At 47.6% G+C, this 23,200-nt stretch overlaps 6 protein-coding genes across 6 annotated transcripts; 1 reads left to right on the top strand and 5 right to left on the bottom strand.

The window, feature by feature from the left end:
• Positions 1–1,940: 1,940 nt before the first annotated feature.
• Positions 1,941–4,660, bottom strand: F4817DRAFT_356655 (kinase-like domain-containing protein; the record flags this gene model as incomplete). The annotated part of the gene is made up of 2 exons (XM_049305818.1): positions 1,941–3,381; positions 3,435–4,660. 2 exons carry the CDS (start codon positions 4,658–4,660, stop codon positions 1,941–1,943), a joined length of 2,667 nt encoding a protein of 888 aa, XP_049162079.1.
• Positions 4,661–12,094: 7,434 nt separating this feature from the next.
• Positions 12,095–13,752, bottom strand: F4817DRAFT_368476 (uncharacterized protein; the record flags this gene model as incomplete). Its single annotated transcript, XM_049307245.1, has 2 exons — positions 12,095–13,487; positions 13,628–13,752. The coding sequence occupies 2 exons, from the start codon at positions 13,750–13,752 to the stop codon at positions 12,095–12,097; spliced, it is 1,518 nt and encodes a 505-aa protein (XP_049162080.1).
• A 1,132-nt stretch (positions 13,753–14,884) lies between these two features.
• F4817DRAFT_259212 (uncharacterized protein) lies at positions 14,885–15,897 on the bottom strand. The gene is made up of 3 exons (XM_049299257.1): positions 15,869–15,897; positions 15,360–15,577; positions 14,885–15,292 (listed from the first exon to the last, which is right to left on the bottom strand). The coding sequence occupies exons 2-3, from the start codon at positions 15,559–15,561 to the stop codon at positions 15,165–15,167; spliced, it is 330 nt and encodes a 109-aa protein (XP_049162081.1). The 5' UTR covers positions 15,562–15,577; positions 15,869–15,897; the 3' UTR covers positions 14,885–15,164.
• Positions 15,898–16,141: 244 nt separating this feature from the next.
• F4817DRAFT_259229 (uncharacterized protein) lies at positions 16,142–17,302 on the top strand. Its single transcript, XM_049299258.1, has 2 exons — positions 16,142–16,548; positions 16,604–17,302. The coding sequence occupies exons 1-2, from the start codon at positions 16,367–16,369 to the stop codon at positions 17,277–17,279; spliced, it is 858 nt and encodes a 285-aa protein (XP_049162082.1). The 5' UTR covers positions 16,142–16,366; the 3' UTR covers positions 17,280–17,302.
• On the bottom strand, positions 16,971–19,481 carry F4817DRAFT_327536 (cytosolic Fe-S cluster assembly factor nar-1). The gene has a single exon (XM_049302044.1). The coding sequence runs from the start codon at positions 19,086–19,088 to the stop codon at positions 17,325–17,327; it is 1,764 nt and encodes a 587-aa protein (XP_049162083.1). The 5' UTR covers positions 19,089–19,481; the 3' UTR covers positions 16,971–17,324.
• Positions 19,482–19,979: 498 nt separating this feature from the next.
• F4817DRAFT_327537 (uncharacterized protein) lies at positions 19,980–21,752 on the bottom strand. Its single transcript, XM_049302045.1, has 3 exons — positions 21,302–21,752; positions 21,069–21,181; positions 19,980–20,816 (listed from the first exon to the last, which is right to left on the bottom strand). Exons 2-3 carry the CDS (start codon positions 21,141–21,143, stop codon positions 20,610–20,612), a joined length of 282 nt encoding a protein of 93 aa, XP_049162084.1. The 5' UTR covers positions 21,144–21,181; positions 21,302–21,752; the 3' UTR covers positions 19,980–20,609.
• Between the last annotated feature and the right edge of the window lie 1,448 nt (positions 21,753–23,200).

A 23,200-nucleotide genomic window follows, 5' to 3' on the forward strand; every position in this document is an offset into this window, starting at 1 on the left:
GTCTAGTAAGAACATCAAGTAGAGGCTCGGTGGTTTATCGACCGCCATATCTGAGGTACTTATGTTTCCCAGGACAAAAGTACTTAGTCGGGACGCTTGCCGATGTAATGGTACTGGTTGAGGGAGTATTACTCCTAAGTAGACGAGTCTGCAGCCTTCAACGCTCTACATGAGGGCATTCACATGCCCATGATATCCCCACACCGCTGATCACCCAGCACGTAGGCAACACCGCCAACCCCAGGATCTCCTTTGATCGACGAGCCAACGGTGAAGCTAGCAACCCTCAAGCAAAGCCTCTACGACCCCAGACGGCGGCCCGAATACACCTAGCCGCTTCCACGGAGGCAAAAAGGAAGAGAACCAAAACTAATCCAACCCTCCCAAACAAAAAAAAAACAAAAAAAAGGGACGTACAACACCAGGGATTCGCTGGTCGTCACCGACCCAACTACTAGTCTGGCAGTATCCGGCTTGTCTAGGGGAGAGCGGACGGGATCCCGAATTTTCCGGATCCTATGGTCGTACGTGACGTTTTCTAGCGCTGCCCGTGTTTATATGCCCTCCTCTCCTATTCGACATTTCCCCCCTCCCCCGTCCTCAACGTTAATCCCACCTTAGTTCATTATGACAAGTTCTGCGAACCTCGTTACATGTCAGCAGCGAACGATGAAATCCGCGGAAGAGAGGCTATGAGTAGGTACCTACCTACACGTAGACATCATAATCAGCTTATATACATACATACATACATACTACACCCCTCCCCCCTTATAAAAACCGTACTGCCCGCGTTGTGTTTCCCTAGATGAAGAGATTTCCCCCCTACAGTTGCAACATGACGCAAAACTCGGCTTGCATATTTCTAGTTCGTACGCTTGTATCTTTTTACACCTAAAAGCCCATCTCTAATGTGATCCTATCTAGTTAGGTTGCTGTCTTGTCTCGGTGGGAAGAGGGGAAAATGGAATCATGACTGCATATAGAAAAAAAAAAAGGGGGGGGAGGACATGGGGATTCAACAGAGACTTGTCAGACTCGTCCTACATAGAGTTACACGATTTACAATCTTATATGTATCCGAATGTAACGGCTTGGGTAGGCTCCGATGAGATGAGCATTCCCTCAGCATTACGACGTATGGTCCTCGCGTTTACTAAGAAGAATGAGCGAAATCACGTCGCAACTTGAATTAATTATCATACGCAACCTAGGTAGTTCTAATTGACTTTTGGTCTCTTGCTCCTCATTAGGAGTAAGCCTTTCAAATTAGTACGCTATGTACTCGTGTGCGTTATCTGCATTCCAGCCCTGCTTACATGCCTCTCAGGCTCATCATTAGAACCCACAAAGGGGCAGCAAACTGCAAGAACTCAGCTTAAATCAAACGCCCACACAGCTCGCTCGCTTCGGCAAAAGCATTGTTAGCATACTAGTAGCCACCTGTCATACCGAGCAACCAAGCAAGAACTACCAATTCCTTCTGCGTTTGAGATTGTAATGAGTACCTGGCCTATGTGCCGAGTTGCTCAACAATAGCAAACGCTTCGTTATCAACCCTATAGCCGGCATCCAAGCCTGCAAAATTCCAAACTGAAGTGACAAAGGAGTAGGATCATAGCGATCTGTACTGGTCCCTTGTGACCTGAATAGGTAGGTGATTTTCGTTAGGTATTTCCGAAACTATCCCGCGATTTCGTGTACGTATGTGCCATAATTCCAGACTATTTGCAAATGCCAAACGCCCTACCACTCCGTAGTGACTAAGTAACCTCTGCCAACCGTCACCTCATGCAGAATGCCGCCCTATGCATGATGCCATGGAGAGAATTTTAAGAGTAATAGACGAATCCGCTCTTGATGCCAAGAACGAGCGGATGAGGTCATCCTCGTGTCGTAGGAATCCGGTTAAGAAAATAAAGCAAAAAGAAAAGTCCGTGTCATATGTCGAAGTGGGATTCACCAAACGGTTCATCGTTATTGCCCGTCTTAACGATTCCACTCATCCTATTTGATTTTCGGAGATCAATGTCGTCAAGGTCGTCCCAGTCGTTATCTCGACGATCTACGTCATCCATGTCCTCGTCAATGTACCTTCCTTTCATGTGATCGTCTAGTGAGCTCTCGTCGACAAACGTGAAGCCTTGGAAATTCGCCTGCGTGGTCGGAGAAAGGGGAGTTGACGTGGCAAAGCCCGTGGCTAACTGCTGCGCACGTTCGTTCAATGATCCATTCGTGTTTAGTGCATTTGTGAACTCTGGGTCAAAGTAAGAGACATCCGTCTCAGACTTCAACTTAGGCTTGAAAGGCGGGGTTATAAGTTTCTTGGCCAAGATATCCCAGTCCACATCGGCGAAGAACGGATGGCGCTTCAATTCTTCTGCGTCATCGATGGCACCTAGTCGATGTTTCGGGTTCCTGTTAAGTAAGCCCTTCACAAAGTTTCTGCCTTCCTGCGAAAGTGTGTCTCGCGGAAATCGTACTTTGCCGAATGCGATGTTCTTGTACATCTGCTGCGTATCTTCAGCGTAGAAGGGACTCCATCCGCAGCACATTTCGAACACGAGGACGCCAAGGGACCAAAAGTCTACCATCTTCGTGTATCCAGCTTCATCCAGTAAAACCTCCGGGGCCAGGTACTCGGTAGTTCCGCAGAATGTGTTGGTGGTGTCGTTTTGAGTTAAGTTTGCTTTGGACAAACCAAAGTCGCACAAGGCTATGTGGCCATTCGCGTCGAGTAGAATATTCTCAGGCTTCAAGTCGCGGTAAACGATATCGTTATTATGCAGATGTTGGATAGCGAGGATGAGTTCCGCAATGTAAAATTTAGCTCGCTTCTCGTCAAATCGTCCCTCCTTTTGAAGATGCCAGAAGAGCTCGCCACCAGACATATAATCTGTGACAAGGAAGAGGTCGTTCTGGGTTTGGAAGGAGAACTTCAAACCGACGATAAATGGAGACTCTGACATGGCTGTCCGGACCAGGATGTTCCGCTCCCCAACTGTATGTGCCACCTCTTTCTTCTGCACGATGACCTTCTTCGACAAGACCTTCATGGCATATATCCGGCCGGTATCCTTCTTTCGCACTTGATAAACTTGGCCGAATGTACCCTTTCCGATCAATCGTAAAATTTGGAAATCATCCGGGCCGTAATGCCTCTTTTCCGTTCTCTGGTAGATGGCCTCAACGAATATCTCGCCGGTGGGTGTCTTATCGGGTTTCGTGTCGATATTTCCTCTTAACGGGAACCAACCTCGCACAGGCTCATCTTTTCCAGGAATAGCTGCTTGGAAGTCAACGTGACCTAGGAACTCATCTCCCTGTGTGCTGTGGTCGTAAATCGAGATGTCCACTAGCATGTCTTTATCAACAACATCACTACTGAAGTTAGTCGATGTGTCCAAGGGACGCGATCGATCTACGATACTTACAATAATGCCTCGGCATCCCACTTTGGACTTGTAAACGATCGCCGCGGGCGATTGCGGAAAGTATTATAATCCGAAATACTAGTATTACTGCTCTGGCGACTGCGCATGGGGATTGCCATCGCACGACCGGGATCGCTGCCTTGGCGCTGGATGGGAATACCGCCCATCGCAACCGGCTGAGGTACTGACTCGTCCTCGTCCTCGAATGTTCGCGGTCCGTGAGAGATCAGTTCGCTCCTTTGGAATACGGCAACGACGTAGGGGTCGCGGCTCTTTCGTAAGCCCCTTGCCTCCAGAATCTTAATAGTGAGCTTGCCCCTCTGCGGTGGCGCGGCGGCACCACTCGCGGAGGAGACCGGTGTCTGCCTACCACCTGCATCCGAGCCATCTCCGCTAAGCTTTGAGGGTGACCTCTCCTCGGGTTGGGACGGATGGGTAGCCGAGAGCGTTCTAGTAGGTGTCGAGGGACCGCTCTTTTTCGATCCATCAGTTAGCTTCTTGAGTCGATCAATCGAAGCAGACTTAGAGAAAAAACTGCCAACATCGCCTGTAGGGGGTTGGGTATCCGAGGGAGAACTTGGTGTTGTTGTAGAGGTACGGTCGCTAGGGATAGAGAGGTGACTCGCGAGAACGCTAGATGTAGTGACAATGCTCGTAAGGGGGGATGCCAAAGTGGCCCTCCGAACTTTCAGCTGCGAGAGATCTGTGGCGCTCTTGTTGTTCATTGAAGAACGATTCGATGAGCCGCTAGCGGCCGCGTCGGAATCGCCACTCGAATCAGACAACTTGCCTCCCCTTTCTGACGGTGTTTGTGAACAAGGAGGCGTAGGATAGGGATGAATATCGGAAGCTGATTGCTGCGAGGACTGCACTTTTGCCAGCGGTTCGATCCTCTCATGTGGAAGGAGAGGCGAAATATCAGGCGTGAGGTCCTTGCTGCTCAAATCCGATCGAGAGCTCGGCAGTTGTTGAGGTACGGTGCGCGCATCCTTCTCTTCCTGGGGACATGAAGGGTAGGTCGACTCAGTCTCTTGTGTTCGGGAGGAAGACGAGCGGCCAAGGGAATAGGGTAGAGGGGTACAACGAACCTGGCCAAAGTAACTCATAATACCCGGTAGTCGCTTGTCGTGGAGGTCAGGCTGAGGCGTAGCGATGCCAGAGCGTGGGGAGTCATAACCAATTTGATCAGACCCATCTTCCTCCGTAGTAGACGTCCTGCTTGGCATGTTAACAACTATCACCCCAGTTCTCAGGACGATGAATCAAGATGTTCTTCGAGCTAAAGGACGAGAGCGAAGCAGGGGTTAAAAGGACGAGGGGTTAACAGGATATGAACATTATTAGAGTCAAGGGAGATTTCAGGAGGTATCTTGGGTATAGGACATCTCGAAGGAAGAATCATCCAATAACGGCAGCGGTGAGGAAGTCCAATGATCCCGCAACGTAACCAGATATCCTTGGATGCGAGATTGCAAGCGACGCGGAAGATGGGCGGGCAGGTGGTAAAAAGGAGCGAAATTTTCACAAGCCATTTCATCGAACCGAACCCCATGTTGCTTTCGAAGCGACCACCCATGACACTCGCCATGTGGTAACCTTGAAGGGGAGTTGAGGTGGGGGTAAAGGGGGTGCGGTTGGAGATGGATCGACGCGAGGTGGGGTGAATGCAAGAGAGGTAATAGCCCAGCAGGGAACGAGGGGGTGACATAAGTGACATAAAGACACATTGGGCTCCTCTGCGGTTTATTGCACTGGCGAGTAAGGAGTCAGGCCTCAATATGATAATAATTATAAGCCTCGTCCAGACCCCGCGTTCAGATTCGCCGCAGAACGGAGCTGGCCAAAGCAATATGGGGACCTGTTCGTTGCGAATATCGGTGACCAGCCACGACTGTACAACGCAGATAAGCCAGGGAGGTCTCATCTAAAAATAAGCGTCGAGTTGTATACATCTGGTAACCTTCTCGGGAGGAGGGCCGAAAACCGAAAACCGACTTGGATCGCAGCTGGCTGAGCGTCTCATCCGAATGCTCACTTGCGAAGCTGAACTGATGTGGATAGTGAATCCGGAGTAACCTCGTATAGCCGGCTTGGGTATAAGGCCAGAAAGAGCAGAAAAATACCAAGACAGGTAGATAGAGAGTACTTGGTAGTATACATTGTAGTACGAGTACAGCCGTCGGCGACGATTCATCAAGCCCGGCCCCATTGCGGTCAAAGTTAGGTACTTCGAACCAGGGGTGTCGTACGGCCAACTTTGGAATATCCTTGGGCAGTGATCCGTAATCCGAAGACAAATACTGGCTAAACGGAAAAGAGAACCTTGTAGGTGATTCCAAAGGTTCCAGAGGTCGCGGCTTGCGTAATTGGCATAACGGTGAGATTGGGGAGATTGTGTAAATTTGTAACGGGCGGGAAATATGAAGTATGGAGCATGTGAAGCATGTGAAGCACGAGGTATAAGGTATGAGGTATGAGGTATGAGGTATGAGGGATTGAGAGGTATGGGTAAGGGCTAATTCAATATTCTTTTGGAGCGATGAATGAATTTGATTGACAGCGATTAAAAGCAGGGAATGGGGAGGAGGGCATGAATGAAATGGGGGGTGTGTTCCGAGCTGATGATCTGGTGATCTGAGGAGAATAGACGCAACATAACATATGAACCTTTTTTTTTCAATTCTTTTTGACTTACTTTGACATCATCGCCTGAGTTGCCCGCCGAAGCAGGTCGAATCCGCCCTCCGAACCTGACATGATGATGGACCAAATTTGTAGTTTTGATCTTCTCACTCAATGCCAGGTTCCTATCCAAACAACAGGTTTCCCTAAAACTCTACTACGAGCCACCAGTAGTTAGTAGTTGTAGTTTAGTTGTACGGCGGGTGCGTGCGGCAGTAGTATTGGTTCTCGAGTACCGATTTGATGGGTGAGATGAATATAAAATAAAGTCAATTACCAGAGGGGACTTCGTTTGGTTGGAGATTTGAGGTTTGACGCGAGCGTGGGGGTTGAGAGGAAAGAGACGGAGAAGAGTTGTTGATTTGCGTGAGGGGAAAGTATTTTTTTTTCTGGCGTCAAAGTGGTTTTGGTAGCTGGTAAAATGATGTCGCGAAGGAGAGATGTTGCAGTTGATTGATGTCTCGCTGCTGAAAAAGGCGGGCTTCTGATTTGAGCCTGATGGACCTGATGGGCCTGATGGCGGGGCAATTCGTTAGAAGGTTAGTACATGCTAGTTGTGCTGGTTAACCCACTGATACGTTAGACCGTTGAAAGGGTCTTCATAGCATTAATCACCAAGAATGGGAGCTAAAAATTAAATTCAATCGGGACAGTCTACTAAAAAAGGACCCGGGAACGCCTAGTGGCTGACCAATTTCTAGCTAGGAGGTAGGCTCCGCTAACGCCCGGCACAGCACAGCGCGAACGGTAGACCCGGAGTATAAGGTGCGTACCCCAATATACAGTTTAAATAAGGAAAGTACACATAAGATACATAAGATACATGATACATAGAATAGGTACTTACAATTGTTCAATGGTTCAATGGTTCAATGGTTCCAAGGTTCTTTATCGATTTCTAAGAGGGTCGTTTACGGCGGGGTTCCTTTCTCGTGTACGAATTCAATAGGTGCGAAAGGTACGAGAGATGAGGTAATTCACCAATTTCGAATGAAAGGTGGTTTCGTCGTCAGGGTCCAAGGACCAGATCTACGGTACTGTACTGTACGTGGCAACGTTAGGTACACCGGCATTCGTGTTGTTTTTCGTGTGTGTCCACGTACTCTCTGTTGAATTGTACATACCATAAACCACACACTACCTAAGGCAGTATACACCATTAGGCACTATACATGCGATGTATACATGCGATGGGCTACCCTTAGGGTAGTTGTCGCTTAAGTTTCAGCTCTCGAGAAATACCAGTTAATTTCTACCACTGTACCAGTAATTTCACTACCGATACCACCGGTACCGAGATCAGCCGACTATCACAAGTTCCTGATGTGATTCGGTGTGCCCTCTTGGAGAAGCCGGCGAGGTTCGGGTACCAGTTTGACCTCGAAGGAAGTTCTCTCTCTCTCTCTCTCCCTTCTCCGACGTTTGATTCTTCTTACCCTTCAGGCCTTCAGGGTCTGGAGAGGGGGAACTGTGCTATCGTGATTTGATACCGTACCAGCCCGTTGTGCCTAACCCAGCGGAATGCCTGATGGGGAAGGCGATCGTACCTAGGTCTGGCTAGCCGGCTAAGACGAGCGAGATCTATGTCGCAATTCTGAAACTAGCCGCGATGAGATTACTTGTCAACGCCGACTTTTGGCGGGAAACGGGGAAAGGGGGGGGTTAAAGTATTACAAAGGTATGATGAATTCGAATTCGAATTGCAGGAAACACGACACACGAACAGTCGGGAATGAATATCTACCAATTCCAAATTCCAAATACCATTTAACTAAAGAAAGGGGGCAGGCCAATTGCGGCGAAAATACAGGAAAACGGGTAGGAAAATGGTGGGAAAAGGTGGAGAACATCTCTACTAAGACCTTGTCAACGAATATTCGCCGGAGCGGGCAAGATCTAAGACCTTGTTGATCTATATATCTACGTACGAAACCATATAGCATCATCATACAGCACCAACACCGGTACCATACTGCGCCTGTTGCATTCTTAAAACAAGATTCCCAGGTTTCATATGCAACATACGCAACGCCCGCAAGGCGCAAAACAAGCAAAGCAAGTCAAGGCGGTAGAATACGGGAGGGATCCCCTTATTGACGATTCGATGACATGACACCCGACCCGAATAATATCATGTATGTATACTACCTACCTAGGCAGCTAGGGTATGTAAGAGCCCAGAAGAGCCTACTATTATCATTTGTTACTATCATTGGCTTCATTAGCTTCATTGACTTCATTCGGCTTCCTATATTACCTAAGATGGTACCTAAGACGGAAAGGTCACGGCTATGCCCTGGACGTTTTTGACGTGGCTGGTTCTTCTAGAAGTCTCGAAGTTGCGGTGTCGACTATTCCTATATATTAAGTAATATAAGCCCGAGGTGTAATCCGTATATACCTAGGTAATCCATAACGTACATACATGTATGTACACACGGCAATCCTTCAAGCTCATTACCTCCGCGGCACAAAGCACCTACTTAGACTACCTCCTATCTACATATCCTTATTACATACTTTGTGGAGAACGTCTGATAGGATACCTATCCGCGATCCCTTTCTAAAATGGCGGCGGCGTCTACCACCAGCCCTAATGCGGAACGCGGCGTTTGTCATTAATGAATCCATGTGTACCCTTTTCTCTCGCTGGACGCTTGCGTTGCCAACCACAATGAAACCCACTAACCCTGAGCTAAGTATCTTGAACTAGAGCTGGACGCTTGTCATCACTTTGCATCCTTCTCAAGCTTGGAATAGCTTCATGTTACAGCTCCGGGCCTTAATCTCTTTTCGTTAAACTCCTTTCGTAGATTGGCCCCTTTCTAATAATGGTCGTGGCCAATCCAGCGAGTCAGCTGCATAACTTAGTGCTGTTATTAGTTTAGCTACGAGTAACACACTACCTACTAGACTCTAATAAGATGTCTTAAGTTACTAAGAATATTGTCATCTCCAAGCGCAAATATTGCAGCACTTGACTTAAGTTAAAGACAAGACTACCTATTTACCAAAATTCTATCTGTATTTCTATATACCTTAGGTAACTAGGTGGTGACGAAACATGCATGATAATGTTTTAGGGATTTATGTCAACTGTTGGTGCGTTGGGAAAGGGATGCATCATGTCGGCGCTGACTGACCGAAGAGGCTGGCTGCTGCAGTGATAGGCATAATCTGCTTGTTACCAGCAAGCATCCATGTGCGTGTGTGTGTGTGTGTGTGTGTGTATTTCCGCGCGCCCCTGCAACCTAAGGCGGGACGACAAAGCTGTGCTTCCCCAAGCATCGTCACCAACCCAGCATGGCCTTGTCAAGTGCTATTCCAAGTACCCAGCGTATGGCGCTCACATATGCCCGTGTCTCGAAAGGACATTTTACAGTACCGATGATGCAGCCGAGCTGTCACGCATGCGCAAGCCACTTGATCGTAATCGTGGGACTATATGCGGGAGATGCGGGATGGGGATCGGGGGGGGGGGGGGTGGTGTAAGCCTGCGAGTCATGATTCATTTTTTTTTCTTTTCTCAGAAACCATCGCCGCTTTCTATCCATATCCGGGGTTTCATTACGGGTGGGTAGCAATCTATAGTACTCTCCCGTGGGTAACTATGTGGTATTGCACATAACTCAGCCAAGCTGAGTAGATCGTGAGACCTCCCCTTTCTACCTTGTCCAGCAACGCAAGAGACTAGAGTGATAATATAATTAAGTAGTCGAAGCTTAGCAAATCCAAGAGTTCGGATGCCAAGCCGTTGGGCTGCCCCATTTACGGATATCCGAATTTATCAACATTTCCCTTTTCTTCAACCCGTCCATCCATCCTTTTAGGCTCTCGGGCCACGCGATACTCGCGTGCCTTAGGGCTATACCTTACATACATAACCTTGGTAGTATACCTTACATAGTACATGAAAAACCCTGAGCCGGGATCTATTATCTCGCTAACCTCATAGCGCGCCGTAAGTCCCACCATCCTAATCCGAGCCGACGGATCGATGCCACCAACCCGCGCGGCCCCATTCGCAAATATCCTCCGTTACTCCGGGGGCGAAAGAAAAAAAGAAAAAATCTTCCTTACCCCAGAGGGCGCCGGTATGAATTAGCAACAGTAAGCGCCCTTTGATGCTACCTTAGGTAAGTTTCTCGGTTTAAGCCTTTCGGAAATTATCAGGCAGAATAGGGAGATGCTCACCCAGAGGGAGAGGATGAAAACGGGACCCTTGTCGCCATGTGGTAGCCGACCACCTCCAAGATCAACGGACGGCGCAGTCCCGTTTTCTAGTTCTAGAGCAGAAAACGGGGAGATCGGGTATCGAGTACCATCCCCGCCAAAAGCTTGTCGCCCAAGGTAAAGTTCAAGTTGGAGATATAATAAGCGTATCCCTGCCACGGTATCTACCGCGCGTATATAGATGGATATGTAAAGATTAGAATGAAACCAAGATGAGAAGTCTAGAATTTTACTCACATCCATACATGAACACGTCCATGTCCACAAGCTTATCAAGTTTGCGATCACCACCCACGTCCCGATATCCTTTCCCTTGAAGATTACCTCAGACATGCCCGTCTCTCATCTTCATATGTACGCTATATCAGAACTAGAACGCTATTTCCTATGCCGTCGAACACGTAATCTTTTCTTTGGCGGGCCTAATCTATATCAACTACCTAACGCTATATATTGAATACGTACGAGACTTGAAAGCTACCTACTGAAGTAGGTAGGTAACATGTATCACGGACGCACAACCGAGACCCCACAGATTTATCGAGGGTAGCATCCTCCTCCAGAAATGCAATTGCTCCAAATACTTAGATAACACGTGTGGCAGTCGGTTATACGATAAATATAGCAAGGCTAGCACCCAGCGCCTAGCACATACGCTTTGAATGGAGGATATAAATTAGTGGGATGAAGAGATATGTATATCATCACACGAGGGGTAGCGGCAATACAAGAACCCAGCTATATTGGTCACATTATGGCAACTTTAACCTAACCACCTAGTTACCTGAATATCGAGACCCAGAACGCTCGAGCCCAAGACTTCGGTAGCAATTGCGCTGACCAGAGTAGGTTGCTCATGATCGATAAGCCGAGCCGAGTAGTTCTAGCTATACGACACCAGATATCCCATTTGTTACATAGTCGGTCATCTTGATAATAGGGAGGGGCATCTCAGCCTTTTACTAAGTTATTAGAAATAGGTATGACAATACGCGTCTCTTACAACATATTGTGGAACTGTATAAGACTCGAAACTAGGGTAGCAATATCCATCTCTCGCCGTGGTAGTACTTTACTGTAGGAATCATATATTCGTTAAGGGGATGTGGAAGGCATGTCCAAAGTATCGCGGCTCTGCTCTGCTCTGAACTAGAATTATAATAGTAAGCATAACTTTTTCGCATTTAGAAGGTAATCTTAGGGGTATTTCTAGATGAGCCTCCTCGGGATCAGCACCTAGACCCAGACACCAGAGTAAAGATGATACCATAGAAACCTAAACACGCATTGATTGAAAATGTGAAAGTATCTATATAGCTATGTACTCGAGGTACCAGTCTCTTCATTGGAGACCTCATTATCAGCAAATAGCACCAGTGTCCATATATATCGCATCACTTCAGAGTGAATGTGACGCCTAATGGTAAGCAGTCATGGCCTATTTGTTGCCATGCCGCCAGAAGAACAGAAGAACAGAAGAACCGTATCGTGACCCTCCTATTGCCATGAGCCTATCGACTCCCTGTCCAAATCAAGTAGTTAGACTTAGACGTAATCCTCAAGTCATCTCATCCCATGTCCACACCTTACTCTCAATATCGGAGTAGTACTAGACGAACCAAGCGTGCAAGTTCCAAGACCATATTCGCAAACCACGAGCTTCCAGATCTCGTTATAGTCTCAACGTAACTTCATATTCCCTCTCCGGCATCAATCATCCGAAAAAAGGGTTATTGTAATGACGATCATGCAATTCGACGTCGCTTCTTGCGCGCACCGTCCTGTTCATCAGACTCATCACTCTCCGGCTCATACGCTGCGTCGTCATCCGTCTTGCGCTTGCGACCACTACCGCGACCTCGACCGCGTCCACGGCCACGGCCACGTCCACGGCCACGACCGCGCTTGGATGGACCTCCTGTGCTTGATGGGGAGCCTGGGGCTTGCGTAGAGTAGAGACCGGTGCTTGAGACGAGTTTTATACCACGCGGGGGGTCCTGGGGGTTAACAACCCCGGGGCCAACATCGTTTGCGGTGTCCTTCTTAGCCTTAGAGACTAACTTGATGCGAATGGGACGGCGGGGAGGGGGAGGAGGTTCTTCGGTATCATCGTCACCATCGTCGTCATCATCATCGTCATCGTCGTCGTCGTTGTCGCTACCTCCAAAAGTAGCAGCGAAGGAATCGTAAGGGCCATTGCCATGTCGCTCCTTCCACAGCTCTCTCTTTCGTCGAATCGCAACTTCCATTCTCTCGCGCGTGTATCGCATATGCATGACATAGTCAAGCGCGTCCTGGTCGGGGATACCCTCATCGCCGATCTGAGGTACGTTCACCTCTCTCCAATGCTCATCATCTTCCGGCTCGTGGTAGGGGTCATCATTGTCCCAGTCAAGCTCGTCGGCCGTAGCTTTAAACCAGGTTTCGTAGTCGCCGTCCTCCTCGAAGCCGCGATACCAAGGGTGACGCCAGACGTTGTTGACTACGTGGTTGGAGGGCCACATGGCGTCCATTCCAGCACGCACGGTCTTCTTGCGCTGTACGGGGTCCTCGATGGAGGCTAGGTATTTTTTAACGTCGAACGAGCCGTCGTTGGTGAAGTTGCTCTCAGCCATGTTGGTAGGTTCGTCTTGGGCTTGGACTTGGACTTCCTTGTCGACGGAACTGGCAGATTCCTCGTAGGGTTCTTGGTAGGATTCTTCGTAGGATTCTTCTTCGGCAACAGCAGTGCTCTGATCTTCTTCGTAGCTAGAACTTGCCTGGTCTTGTTCGTCGATGGGGGCTAGTGGGTGCTTTTCAAGATTGGTGAGGACACGCTCTTGATCGAGGTTAGAGATAACTAGCTTGCTATCGTAGTAGTTAAGTTTTGTCGGTAGGACAATGGCAATAGGTTGCTTGAGAGTGTTAACGAATAGCTTAAGCTGTCGTCGTTGAAGAATTGTTAGGTGCTCATTGAAATTGGGATATGTGCATTGTGGAGGGAGGTCAGGATCGTAATCCTCGTGAGGGATGATTTGTAAATCACCAAGCGGAACATTCTTCCTAGCAACAGCCGGCTGTTGCTCAACTGAAGGGGCAGCTGCCTTTTGACCACCCGGAGAAACTGGAAAAGGCACAGCGTTGGCATCCGCGTCCATGCTTTGAAAATAGGTTAGTGCATGTGTTTGCTAAGAGTAAATGTATCCCGAAGAAAGAACTCATTAGTCTTTTCTATTAGGAGCTAGTGACTCTCAAGATAGATTAATAAGTAGGGAAACGGAAACCTCAATGTTACTTACTAGTAGTTCTGTAGGTTGTGGTTTGGCCATCGGTCAGTCCATGGTGAAGGCGGATCCTCTGGTGGTGACTGTGAATCGTCCGTCAACGAGCTCATTGTCAATGAGCTTACTGAAGATAGCAGCATCTTAAAACAGTTAGTTGACTAATAGACACGTTAGAGTGTGGTGGGTTGTGAATATATTTCAGAGTGTAGTTTTATTGCGATGATTAAGCGTGCAGTGTTTGATTTTTGGTAACGTTATTTTAAATAACCGTGACAGTTTTTTGTAGTGTGTAGACAAAAAATTTGAAGGGTGCGGGTGAGTAATGGGGTGGATGTTGAAGTTGCATATGATGAAGTACTTGACTCACCTTGTAGTAGTTTTCTTTTCTCTAGGAAGAGTACTTGTGATTGTAGTCTCTTGAACTGATCGAGTGATTGGAATAAAATAAGAACTTGAGGGGAAGAAGTAAAAAATTCAAGTCTTGTGTTGTAAAAATTCCTGTACTTTGCTTGAACTTGGGCGGTAAGAGGAGGCTGGGCAGGCTGTGAAATAATCACGATACTTATCGGCGCTGAACTGAGGGTTTAAGGTACCTACCTAAAAATATTAAAACCTTATGTATGCAGGTATATTGCCCTAAATGCCCTCTAGACACCTGGTCAATGCTAAACCAATTTTTTGATCCTCCTAAAAGATGTACATAGGAGGTAATTTGAAATTTAGTACCAGGTCGGGTACCGAGCCCCTTTATTCTCGACTTTCGTTCAATATCGTAACATAATGTTCGACAAAAAACAAGACGGCATTGTTCGCGGGTTATGTCCTATATAACAAAGCCGAAAGAAAAGATCATAACATTGTTCAGCAAATTACCTAGACGCCCCCTGAAATTTATTATGAATTCTCGGACAATAACTTTGTATTTTTCGCTACCCGTGGGTAATCTTGAATACACCCCTTTGTATTGTATATCTTATCGTGGTGTGATATCGTAGTGCAGTTCCAGAACAGAGGAGAAATTAAGGAATAGAAGAGGATACGTTGACTGCTTTATATCGAGAAGACTTGGCGGCGGAAGAAAAGGATACAGTGTATTGATATATCTAACAACATGGTCAATATGTTTCTATTACTGTGATAGCTTCAAGATTGGCTAGAATGTATGTACCTGTTGTGGCGAAGGAGCTCTTATCATTATGAGTTAAGAGGTAGTTGTACGCCTATTTGCCTAGTTACGAACTCTACGTTCTTTGTTTCGACATGTTTAGTTGGCTCAGACCGGGGCTCTTTTGTGACTTACATCAAGACATTGTGATACTCTAGCAAGCCAGGTAATAATCATGTAACAGGTTCAAGAGGAATTGTAGACAACAGTTTGGAATATCCTTCTAAGCGTTCTGTTATGTAATCTACGAATATGTCCAAAACCAACGAACCTTAAGTCAGAGACAGAGTGATAGGTAGAAAGACAATATATTCCCTAGTGCTGAATAGTACAAATTTCCAGTGCAGGCATCCTTAGACACCAATCTGTGCTCCAGGCTCGTCAGACTCAACTAGAGGAGCCTGTGAGTTCGGCAACGAGTTTTAGTAGTTGGGCCTCCGTCTCTGCCGTAACACCCTTTGGGTAGTAATGAGATTGTGGATGTTGACGGGGTAAGAGAGGATCTTCATAATCTCCTGTAAAGAGTTATACCCCACGGTTAGTAGACAAATCCCAAACAGAGCCGAGGATACAGGAACTTGCTCATGTTGAACTTCTGGTCGGCAAGTCTAGCTCGCGCAAGATCTAGATCCTCCCTAGACCGCTTGTCGTTCCAGTTACCCACTCTGACTTCGGAGGAGTCCGGAGTGAAGGCCGCATCGCTAAAGGAGTGCGTGGGCGTGTGAAGCTGCCCCGGTACCCGCGAGGTGAGTGGGCGAGATGAGCTAGGAGTGTTGCTCTGCATGACTTCTGAGTATCTTCTAGCCCGTGTAAGTAATAGGATACAGGAGTTTTAGTTACTATAGCTTCAAGTTAGTTATGATATCCCATCGGCTTCCAAAGTAGCAGTTGACTTACTAGGATTTGGGTGAGTTATGTACCTATGCTGATATAAACAGGTGTACGAGCTTGTGATATCCTGAGAAACGTGAATAGGTAGCCAGGTAATTCAAGTAAAACGAGGCAGGGTAAAAAGGAAGAAAGGAAAAGCAAGGTAGGTCCTATGGTATTGAGCGAGTTGTCTAGTGTATATAATATATTTGTTACCTTACTGTATGTCCTTAATGTTGTCCGATGTTCTTGATGAGTTGTTGTTAGTACGGTTTAGGTACAGTTGTAGTTGGACCTAATGGCGATAATAGCCGGCCCCACTCTAAGATCGCTACTGTGATTGGTTCCGTTCTTTGTAACTCAGGTTACCATGCACTGTAACACAAGACGTACATGTACGCAGGAGGTTAGCTAGACCGCCCCAAATTAGGTAAGCTCCAAAGCTCCGCGTTGAATGCAAGGGCTATGGGTTATGGGGTAACTCTACATATGTACATCCCTAACCTAATAACTCCGTTCGCGAAAAGCGAAAAATCTCCCCTCCCGCTTAATCGTTGGAGTTGTTCATTTTCTAAGACCTAATATGATTACAGTCCTATATACTCGATTACGGATAGAAGCTGAAGAGCAGAGATAATTGATTATTCTTAGATTAATACAATAAGTACATACGCCTTAGATTCGCGCGAGCACCCCGCGTCCTAGTACACCCAGCTACCATGGCAAAGAGAACGACCAAGGTCCCAGATGCCTGGGAAGACGACGACTGGGAGGCTCAAGCAGACAAGGCCATAACGATTGAAGACGAATCAAAGTCTCAAACGCAACCACAGCCGCAATTGAGCAAAGCCGAGCGTCTGGCGCAGCATGCCGAGTCCAACAAGAAGCTCTGGGAATCAGCGTATGTTTCTATTCTCCTTTCCTATATTCTCAGATAGACTAACACGCATTCGCAGCGAAGCGCCCCCCGAGACATTCCACTACCTCGCCGCGCGTTCAGATCCGCCTCTCGCGACAGGCTTCAAGCCCGCCGTCAAAGTCCTGAGCCGGAAACCCGTCTCAGACCCTAATGCTGGCGACGGCGACGACGACGAAGATAGCAAGAAGACCCCGCAGCTCACGCCGGAGGAGATCCTGGCCAAGAAGCAGCGGGAGCGCGAGGAGAAGCAACGGCGCTACGACGAGGCTCGCGCCAAGATATTCGGCACTAATAGTACCGCCATAGGAAGTTCGAACCCGTCGTCGGGCACCTCGACGCCTGGCGCTGTGACTCCCCCGCGCTCGGCCGAGGGGCGGGGTCCGCGGGGCAGGGGAAGAAGTGGTAGAGGGGGTGGGGGAGGACACCGGCATAATGAGAGCCGAGGAGAGAGGGATAGGGACAGGGATAGTAACATCCAACGACCTAGTAGCCAGTCGGGCGGGGGGCGGGAGCTCTACGACCCGAACTACTCGCCTAAGCTTGGAGTTCAACTTGAGCGGAGGGGGAACAGCAACAACAGCGATGGTGGAGCACCATTGTCCCGACGCTCTACGCCGCGGGAGGAAGATCAAGTTATCCGTGCGCCACGGGGCCCGGACGGGAGTGGAAGGGGAGGGTTCGGTTTTGCCAAGCGTGGCGCCAAGGGCAGTTGATATGATTACTCGGGTTCTTCTATATGCCGATCTACAATAATGATGCTACCAGCCGCCGCCGATCTTGCCAGCTAATTGGACGACCCTTTCCGTGCTGCCCGCCGCTTTGTCCTTGCCCACGTCGCTCACCACCTCGCGATAGCTCGTGTATACCAATCTATCGACATCTATACCTGTTATGCTCGCCCAATGCGCCAGGGTATCTCGAATGTATGACGGAGAAATGCTGTCGACCATGTCACCTCGCGCCTGATCTCCATTTTCTACGGCCGAGTTCACATCCTCGGCCTCCGGATCCGAGTCGGAGTCTTCAGCCGAGAAGTATGCTTCATCAACTTGTGCCAACCACTGCTTCTGTTCCTGAGGCCCAGGTTTCGTCTCCAAGCCTCTCCTCTCAATTACTACCGGATCATCGACCTTGATCTGACCGCCGCCATTTGTGCAGCCCCCGGGACATGCCATGACTTCAACGTAAGCGTATTCCAGCCCACCCGGCTTACCCGCAGGTCTCCGAGGTCCGGTAACTTTTGCGCCCGGCATCCGCGACAGTTTCGGCGGCTTCAACCTCCTGACTAAATTTTGGATATTCCGGAAGCCGTAATATCTCGCAGCTTTGAATATCGGCTCCCCGGTTGGCGAGGTCACCGTATACTCCACAACATCGGCATTCCGGCCACGTACGGTCTCGATTTTCGACCCAGGGTGTCGTGCGGAGACGTATTTTAGTGTGTAATAGAGATTGCCCCCCGAGGTCCCCGCTAGGGGATCCGCCTGGCCCGCTCGGGGCCGCGGAGGGAAGAGAAAGCGTCTTAGTGTGGGATCAGGAAAGGGAGTTTGCAATGAGGCGGAAACAGGGGTTTTGGATAATCCGAAGAAATCAATGCTCCTCGATTCTGTTAACATCAAGATCTCTTTGCTCGTGATGACACAATCTACATCCCTCACGCCCCTGCCGGGCTGCCCTTCCCCATTCCACACTGCGTCCGTAAGCTCCTCGCGGCTTGCCTCTAGCTTCTTGTCGAAGCACGGCATGACAGCCAGATGCCATATCCGGTCGGGAGAGATCCCCAGCGTCCGACTTAACGTGGTCTTTAGTAGTGTGCCCATAAGCGCCTGCGGCGACTTCACCTTCGAGATGTATGGTAAGACATGTGGATACGTCTTCTCGGCGTAGCATACCCATCCAGGACAACTCGACGTCAAAATGGGCTTTGCGACTTTGCCCTTGTCGCTTAGCGCCTCCTCCGCGCCCAGTACTAGACATGCCTCCCTTGCTGTGTTTGTGTCGACAACCCATGTAAACCCATTATTCCATTTGCCGCCCGCGCGCAGCCCACCTGACCCCATCAGTAACTGTGATATCATGCGCCCGGCATCTTGCTCGCTTACGTCTCGTCCCGCGACAGCTGCGAGGCTCGCGCGCGTCTGTGGCGACACGCTTGCTACGAAGAGCTTGCTATCTGGGTTCTCAAGGCCTTCGACCCCGAACCCGTCATCGCGCCGTATTACCCGTAACCCCGGCGCGCCGTCCAAGACGCTCAGTAGCTCCGAGTGGCTCTGTAGGCTGACGAGCACGGCTTCGGCGGAGGTCACGCAGCCGGAACAGGCCAAACAATCGGTCAGCGAGATCTGGGCGGGGCCTGCTGTGTTCGCGCCGGCGCTCTGTTGGCCGTCGAGGATGACTTCGTGCTCGAGGTCGCTGGGGGCGGGTTGTGTGGAGGCAGCAGGGAGGGTCTCGACGGGTTTGATACAGGCTACACCCGGGGAGATGAAGTCGTTTAGGTCGTCGGCTGAGAGGATCGCTGACATTGTGTATGGCTGTGTCGGAGAACGTGGGGAAGGGAGAGGAGCCGAGGCGTGGGGGGACAAGTCCCCTGATTTACTTACTTATATGGCCCCGTCGTTGGTTGGTTGTTTGGTTTGGAAGATTGAATACCTATGGACTTGGGATGCGATACCGCAAATACAAGTATGGGATGGGAAATGCGTATAAGCCAAAACGATAGATAGAGGTTGTAGCCAAGAATTTTCCTTACTCAAGGTATAATCAAGTCGACGTATGAATAGAACACACAAGATATTTCTCCTTTTAGGGGTATGTGCGGTCTGAAGTCAACTGAAAAGGCAAATTCTTGGAAGTTTTGTAATGATTGTCGCATCGGAGTTGCTTTGAAATGCGGTTTATCGAATTTTTGTCATGCGAAATCGGCTCCCTAGCATTGGACGGGTGGCGGTACCCCACTACATACTATCATTGATGTAAGGCCCTTGTTCCGCGGGGTTACCCTTATTTACGCATACCGTTTAAATACTATAAATATACTATATCGCACTGTATGCTAATAATCCGATTGGTGAAAGTGACGTCGCCTAGCAATTTGATAGTTGTGAAGCTTGATGAGTCTGTCAAGTAGTTCCCCTAGCATTGGACTTTGATTTGGGAAAAGAGCTTGAGAGGGTACATGTACTCCCGGTCATCAGATCTACTTGTCTTTTATGGCGTCTGTCTTCTAGACATACTTCCTGTATTGTTAGCTTCCAAATAGTCATTCACCTGTTAACATGATGACTTTATAGTTGTAAAAGATTTATAAATTAACGTGTTCATTTATGAAGAGAATATAATCTACTAGATAGATGTTCTAACCTAGACAGTTTACTATTTTACGAATATAAGAGGTGTGCCTAGAAGTATTAGGTGGCTGTTTTTCTTATTGGTGGTTGAACTAAAGGGAAATATAATAAAGGGCAAGGAATGTAACCTAGTATGTACATCTATGGGATCCCCAGTTTCATGCACGCGCAATGAAGCCATTAGACTAAGAAGCCTTGACTTCACTAAGATGTCCACTGTGGTGATAAAAATAATGCTCGGTCTGGACCGAGAATGTGGGCATAAAAGAAATCCTAAATTTCACGAATTACCATAGTACTGACGCGCATCACTGCTAACATTCGAATGGTGTTCTGGAAAAGGCGAGGAGCCTATATCCGTGCCTATGTCATAAAACCAAAAGAAGCTGGCCCAATATCATATAAACTAATTCCGAAACTTGGATTTGCTCATGAACTGAAGGAAAAATAATAATAGGATAAATGCGTCTGCTATAGAAGCATTGGTAATCTCATCGCACCAACATTTGCAAAAAGACCCATCGCCCTATCGAATTTTATTCATTCTTAGTGTCGAAGTGCACCGTCGAGGTAGCAGTTTGCATGCGCAATATTATTCGACACCTCATCCTGAAGCACACTCCTTCAAGTGTAGCCGATCCGCCATCTCATTTCGTCGGGGGCGTCGTTATCGTATCGGCTTAGACAGGGGCCACCTTAACACATCTCGAAACAACATTCGCAGCAATCGGCACAGCACTCGCATCCCTCCTCACAGACGAAACAACAGCACAGTGCTGCCAGACAGCCTTGGAGACAGCCACCGCCGCCCTGCTTTCTTTCTTGCGGGGGTTGTTGCTGGTATTGCATCTGGGGTTGACCTTGAGGCGGGCCATAGTACTGGCCTTGAGCAGGACCGTATGCCTATAATTCGATCGAGTTAGCTTCCAGCCTTTGCATTTCTATATAGCCTGTAGCGAAGAGAAAGGTTGCCATTCATATATAGAACAAAGGTGACATTTGGCCTAATATTGCGTGCTGATCCAGAGGTTTGGAGATCGCGGGGTGTAGCGCAGGCATAAAGTATTGTCTTGGCAGATGGGTTTTGATGTCTCAATGGGATTGCGACATGTATATTCTAGAAACGTTGAAGCGATTTGCTAAATTGCGACATACCGGTTGAGGCTGTTGCGGGTAGCCACCACCATAACCCTGGGGAGGACCCTGTTGGTAGTAATCGTGACTAGCCATCTGGAATGATTTGATAGATGTAAGTTGAATTCGGAATTCTGCGACAACAGGATGAGTTAGCCAAGAAGCATGGCGGTGCGGTTAGGTCAATCCGCCAAGAATATAAGCTCTAGAGCCTCAATCGAATAACCATCATTAGCTAAATGCGCCATACGTACTTTATTCAGATACGGAGATGTTTTGTTCGCGTCCAAACGCCGAAAATGATAGAATAGGTCGGGTTGTTCTGGAGGATCAGAATGAAGGAAAAGTTGATGGTGACGACGAGAAGCTTGATAAGAATAGTTGAGATCAAGAAGTGTAAATGATAAATGAAAAGGGAAAAAGAAAGCGGTGGGTCGAATATGAATGTAAATGTATTGCTAAGGTACTAGATACATCAAAGTAAGACCTGTAACTGTAGATGAATTGAGATCGGATGGTCATGCATTCCTTCTTTGGAAGAGAGTTTCAAGGGATACACATGTACCTTAGCTGTAAATGACTGGAATTATTGGAATTGCTACCTGCATTGGGTAGGCGCCTTAGCGCATGGGCATGGTACTTTGCACGGAACTATTTCTGGCGCTTTCTCTTGTTGTCTCGGACGGTTGCTATTGCAAGCTGCTGCGGTGCTGTGCGGCTAAACGGCACGCAACTGGGCAAGGTGGCTCAGCCACTATCGTCGCTAACTTGAATTTCAGGTACATAGGTATGTACCTATTGAATGTAGATACCGGTACCTAGGTACGCTACTGTTTTGCCTTTCGAGGTCCTCGAAACGCGTCATACCTGAAACTCATAGCCCCCTTATTCACTATAGTTATAAGTACCTACTTATCCATATCAAATATACCTAACGTATATGTAATAAGTACATACGTACAAATCATAAAATCACAGTTGTGCAAAATGCTCCTTTGCGCAACAACATCATCTCAACCAGTTACATATAACATCTGCCAGAAATTCAGATATACCGAGTTTGAGAAAACCACTATGTAACAAGACTACAAAGAGTACTCTGACAATCCCAAAGTTGCCCCGGTCCTACAGCCCAAACGCTAACCCAAGATGGTAAAGCCTACTGTCCGGATTCGCTCTAGCGCCCTTTAGGCTCAACTTTCAAAATAAAATAAAATAATCGATCTTTAATTGATTATTAATCAATTAAAGATCGATTATAAATTAATTCGAAATTAATTAAATTATTTTATTTTTTATTTTTTATTTTTTATTTTTTTATTTTTTTAAAAAATTCTAAATACGACGGATTATACAGACCAGGTCACGTGCTGATAAGTAGATAGCAGATTAGATAACCAAATACGTGAAGCTATTCGCACTTCGCACTTCGCACCACACATACTTACACTTACACACATGCAATCATTCGGCTCTAGCTAATTACCCCCTGTTTCGTGATTATTTCGTTAATGAATTTCTTATATTTTAACAACTGAATGAATTGAATTGAATCGTTAGATTAGTCGAGTGTGGGACTTTTAAATTTAACCAATCAAATCTAATCAATTAGTTGTGGCCCGTATCTTACTATATTAAGTTAGCGTTTGGGCTGTAGGACCAGGGTAACTTTGGGATTGTCTGTAGACTCGACTACAAAGGAATACGTTTGGTTGGTAATAGGTGGCGCGTACGCTAGACCGCTGCTTAACGCCTTGATGTCGATACTCCACATTAGCGGCCTCCCATCTTTCATCAGCCACGTACGGGTAGTATGCTATGTTGGCTTAAGGGTAGCAATGTACGTATGCGCTGGAAGGCTTTTAATATCCCCACCGACTTAGCCCGTTTACGTCCGCGTGGGATAGTAAAATACTAAGAAAGGCTATCTCGGTTTGCGCTAAAAAGGCCGAGATATCCGTCTAATACGTGTATAGGTATATACCATATATAGTTTAGGTATATGTTAGGTAATTATCTCCATGTAAGGATTTCAAGTCCCATGTGATTTATAGGTACGTACCGCGGTTTCTTAACATTAATGATATAATTGGAAAATAATCGGTCCAGCAACTTGCCAATACCCAATGCTACTTTACTGCATTAAAGAGAAA

This window comes from Daldinia loculata (genome assembly GCF_022478755.1).
Source record: "Daldinia loculata strain CBS 113971 unplaced genomic scaffold F4817scaffold_7, whole genome shotgun sequence".
Taxonomy (NCBI): domain Eukaryota; kingdom Fungi; phylum Ascomycota; class Sordariomycetes; order Xylariales; family Hypoxylaceae; genus Daldinia; species Daldinia loculata.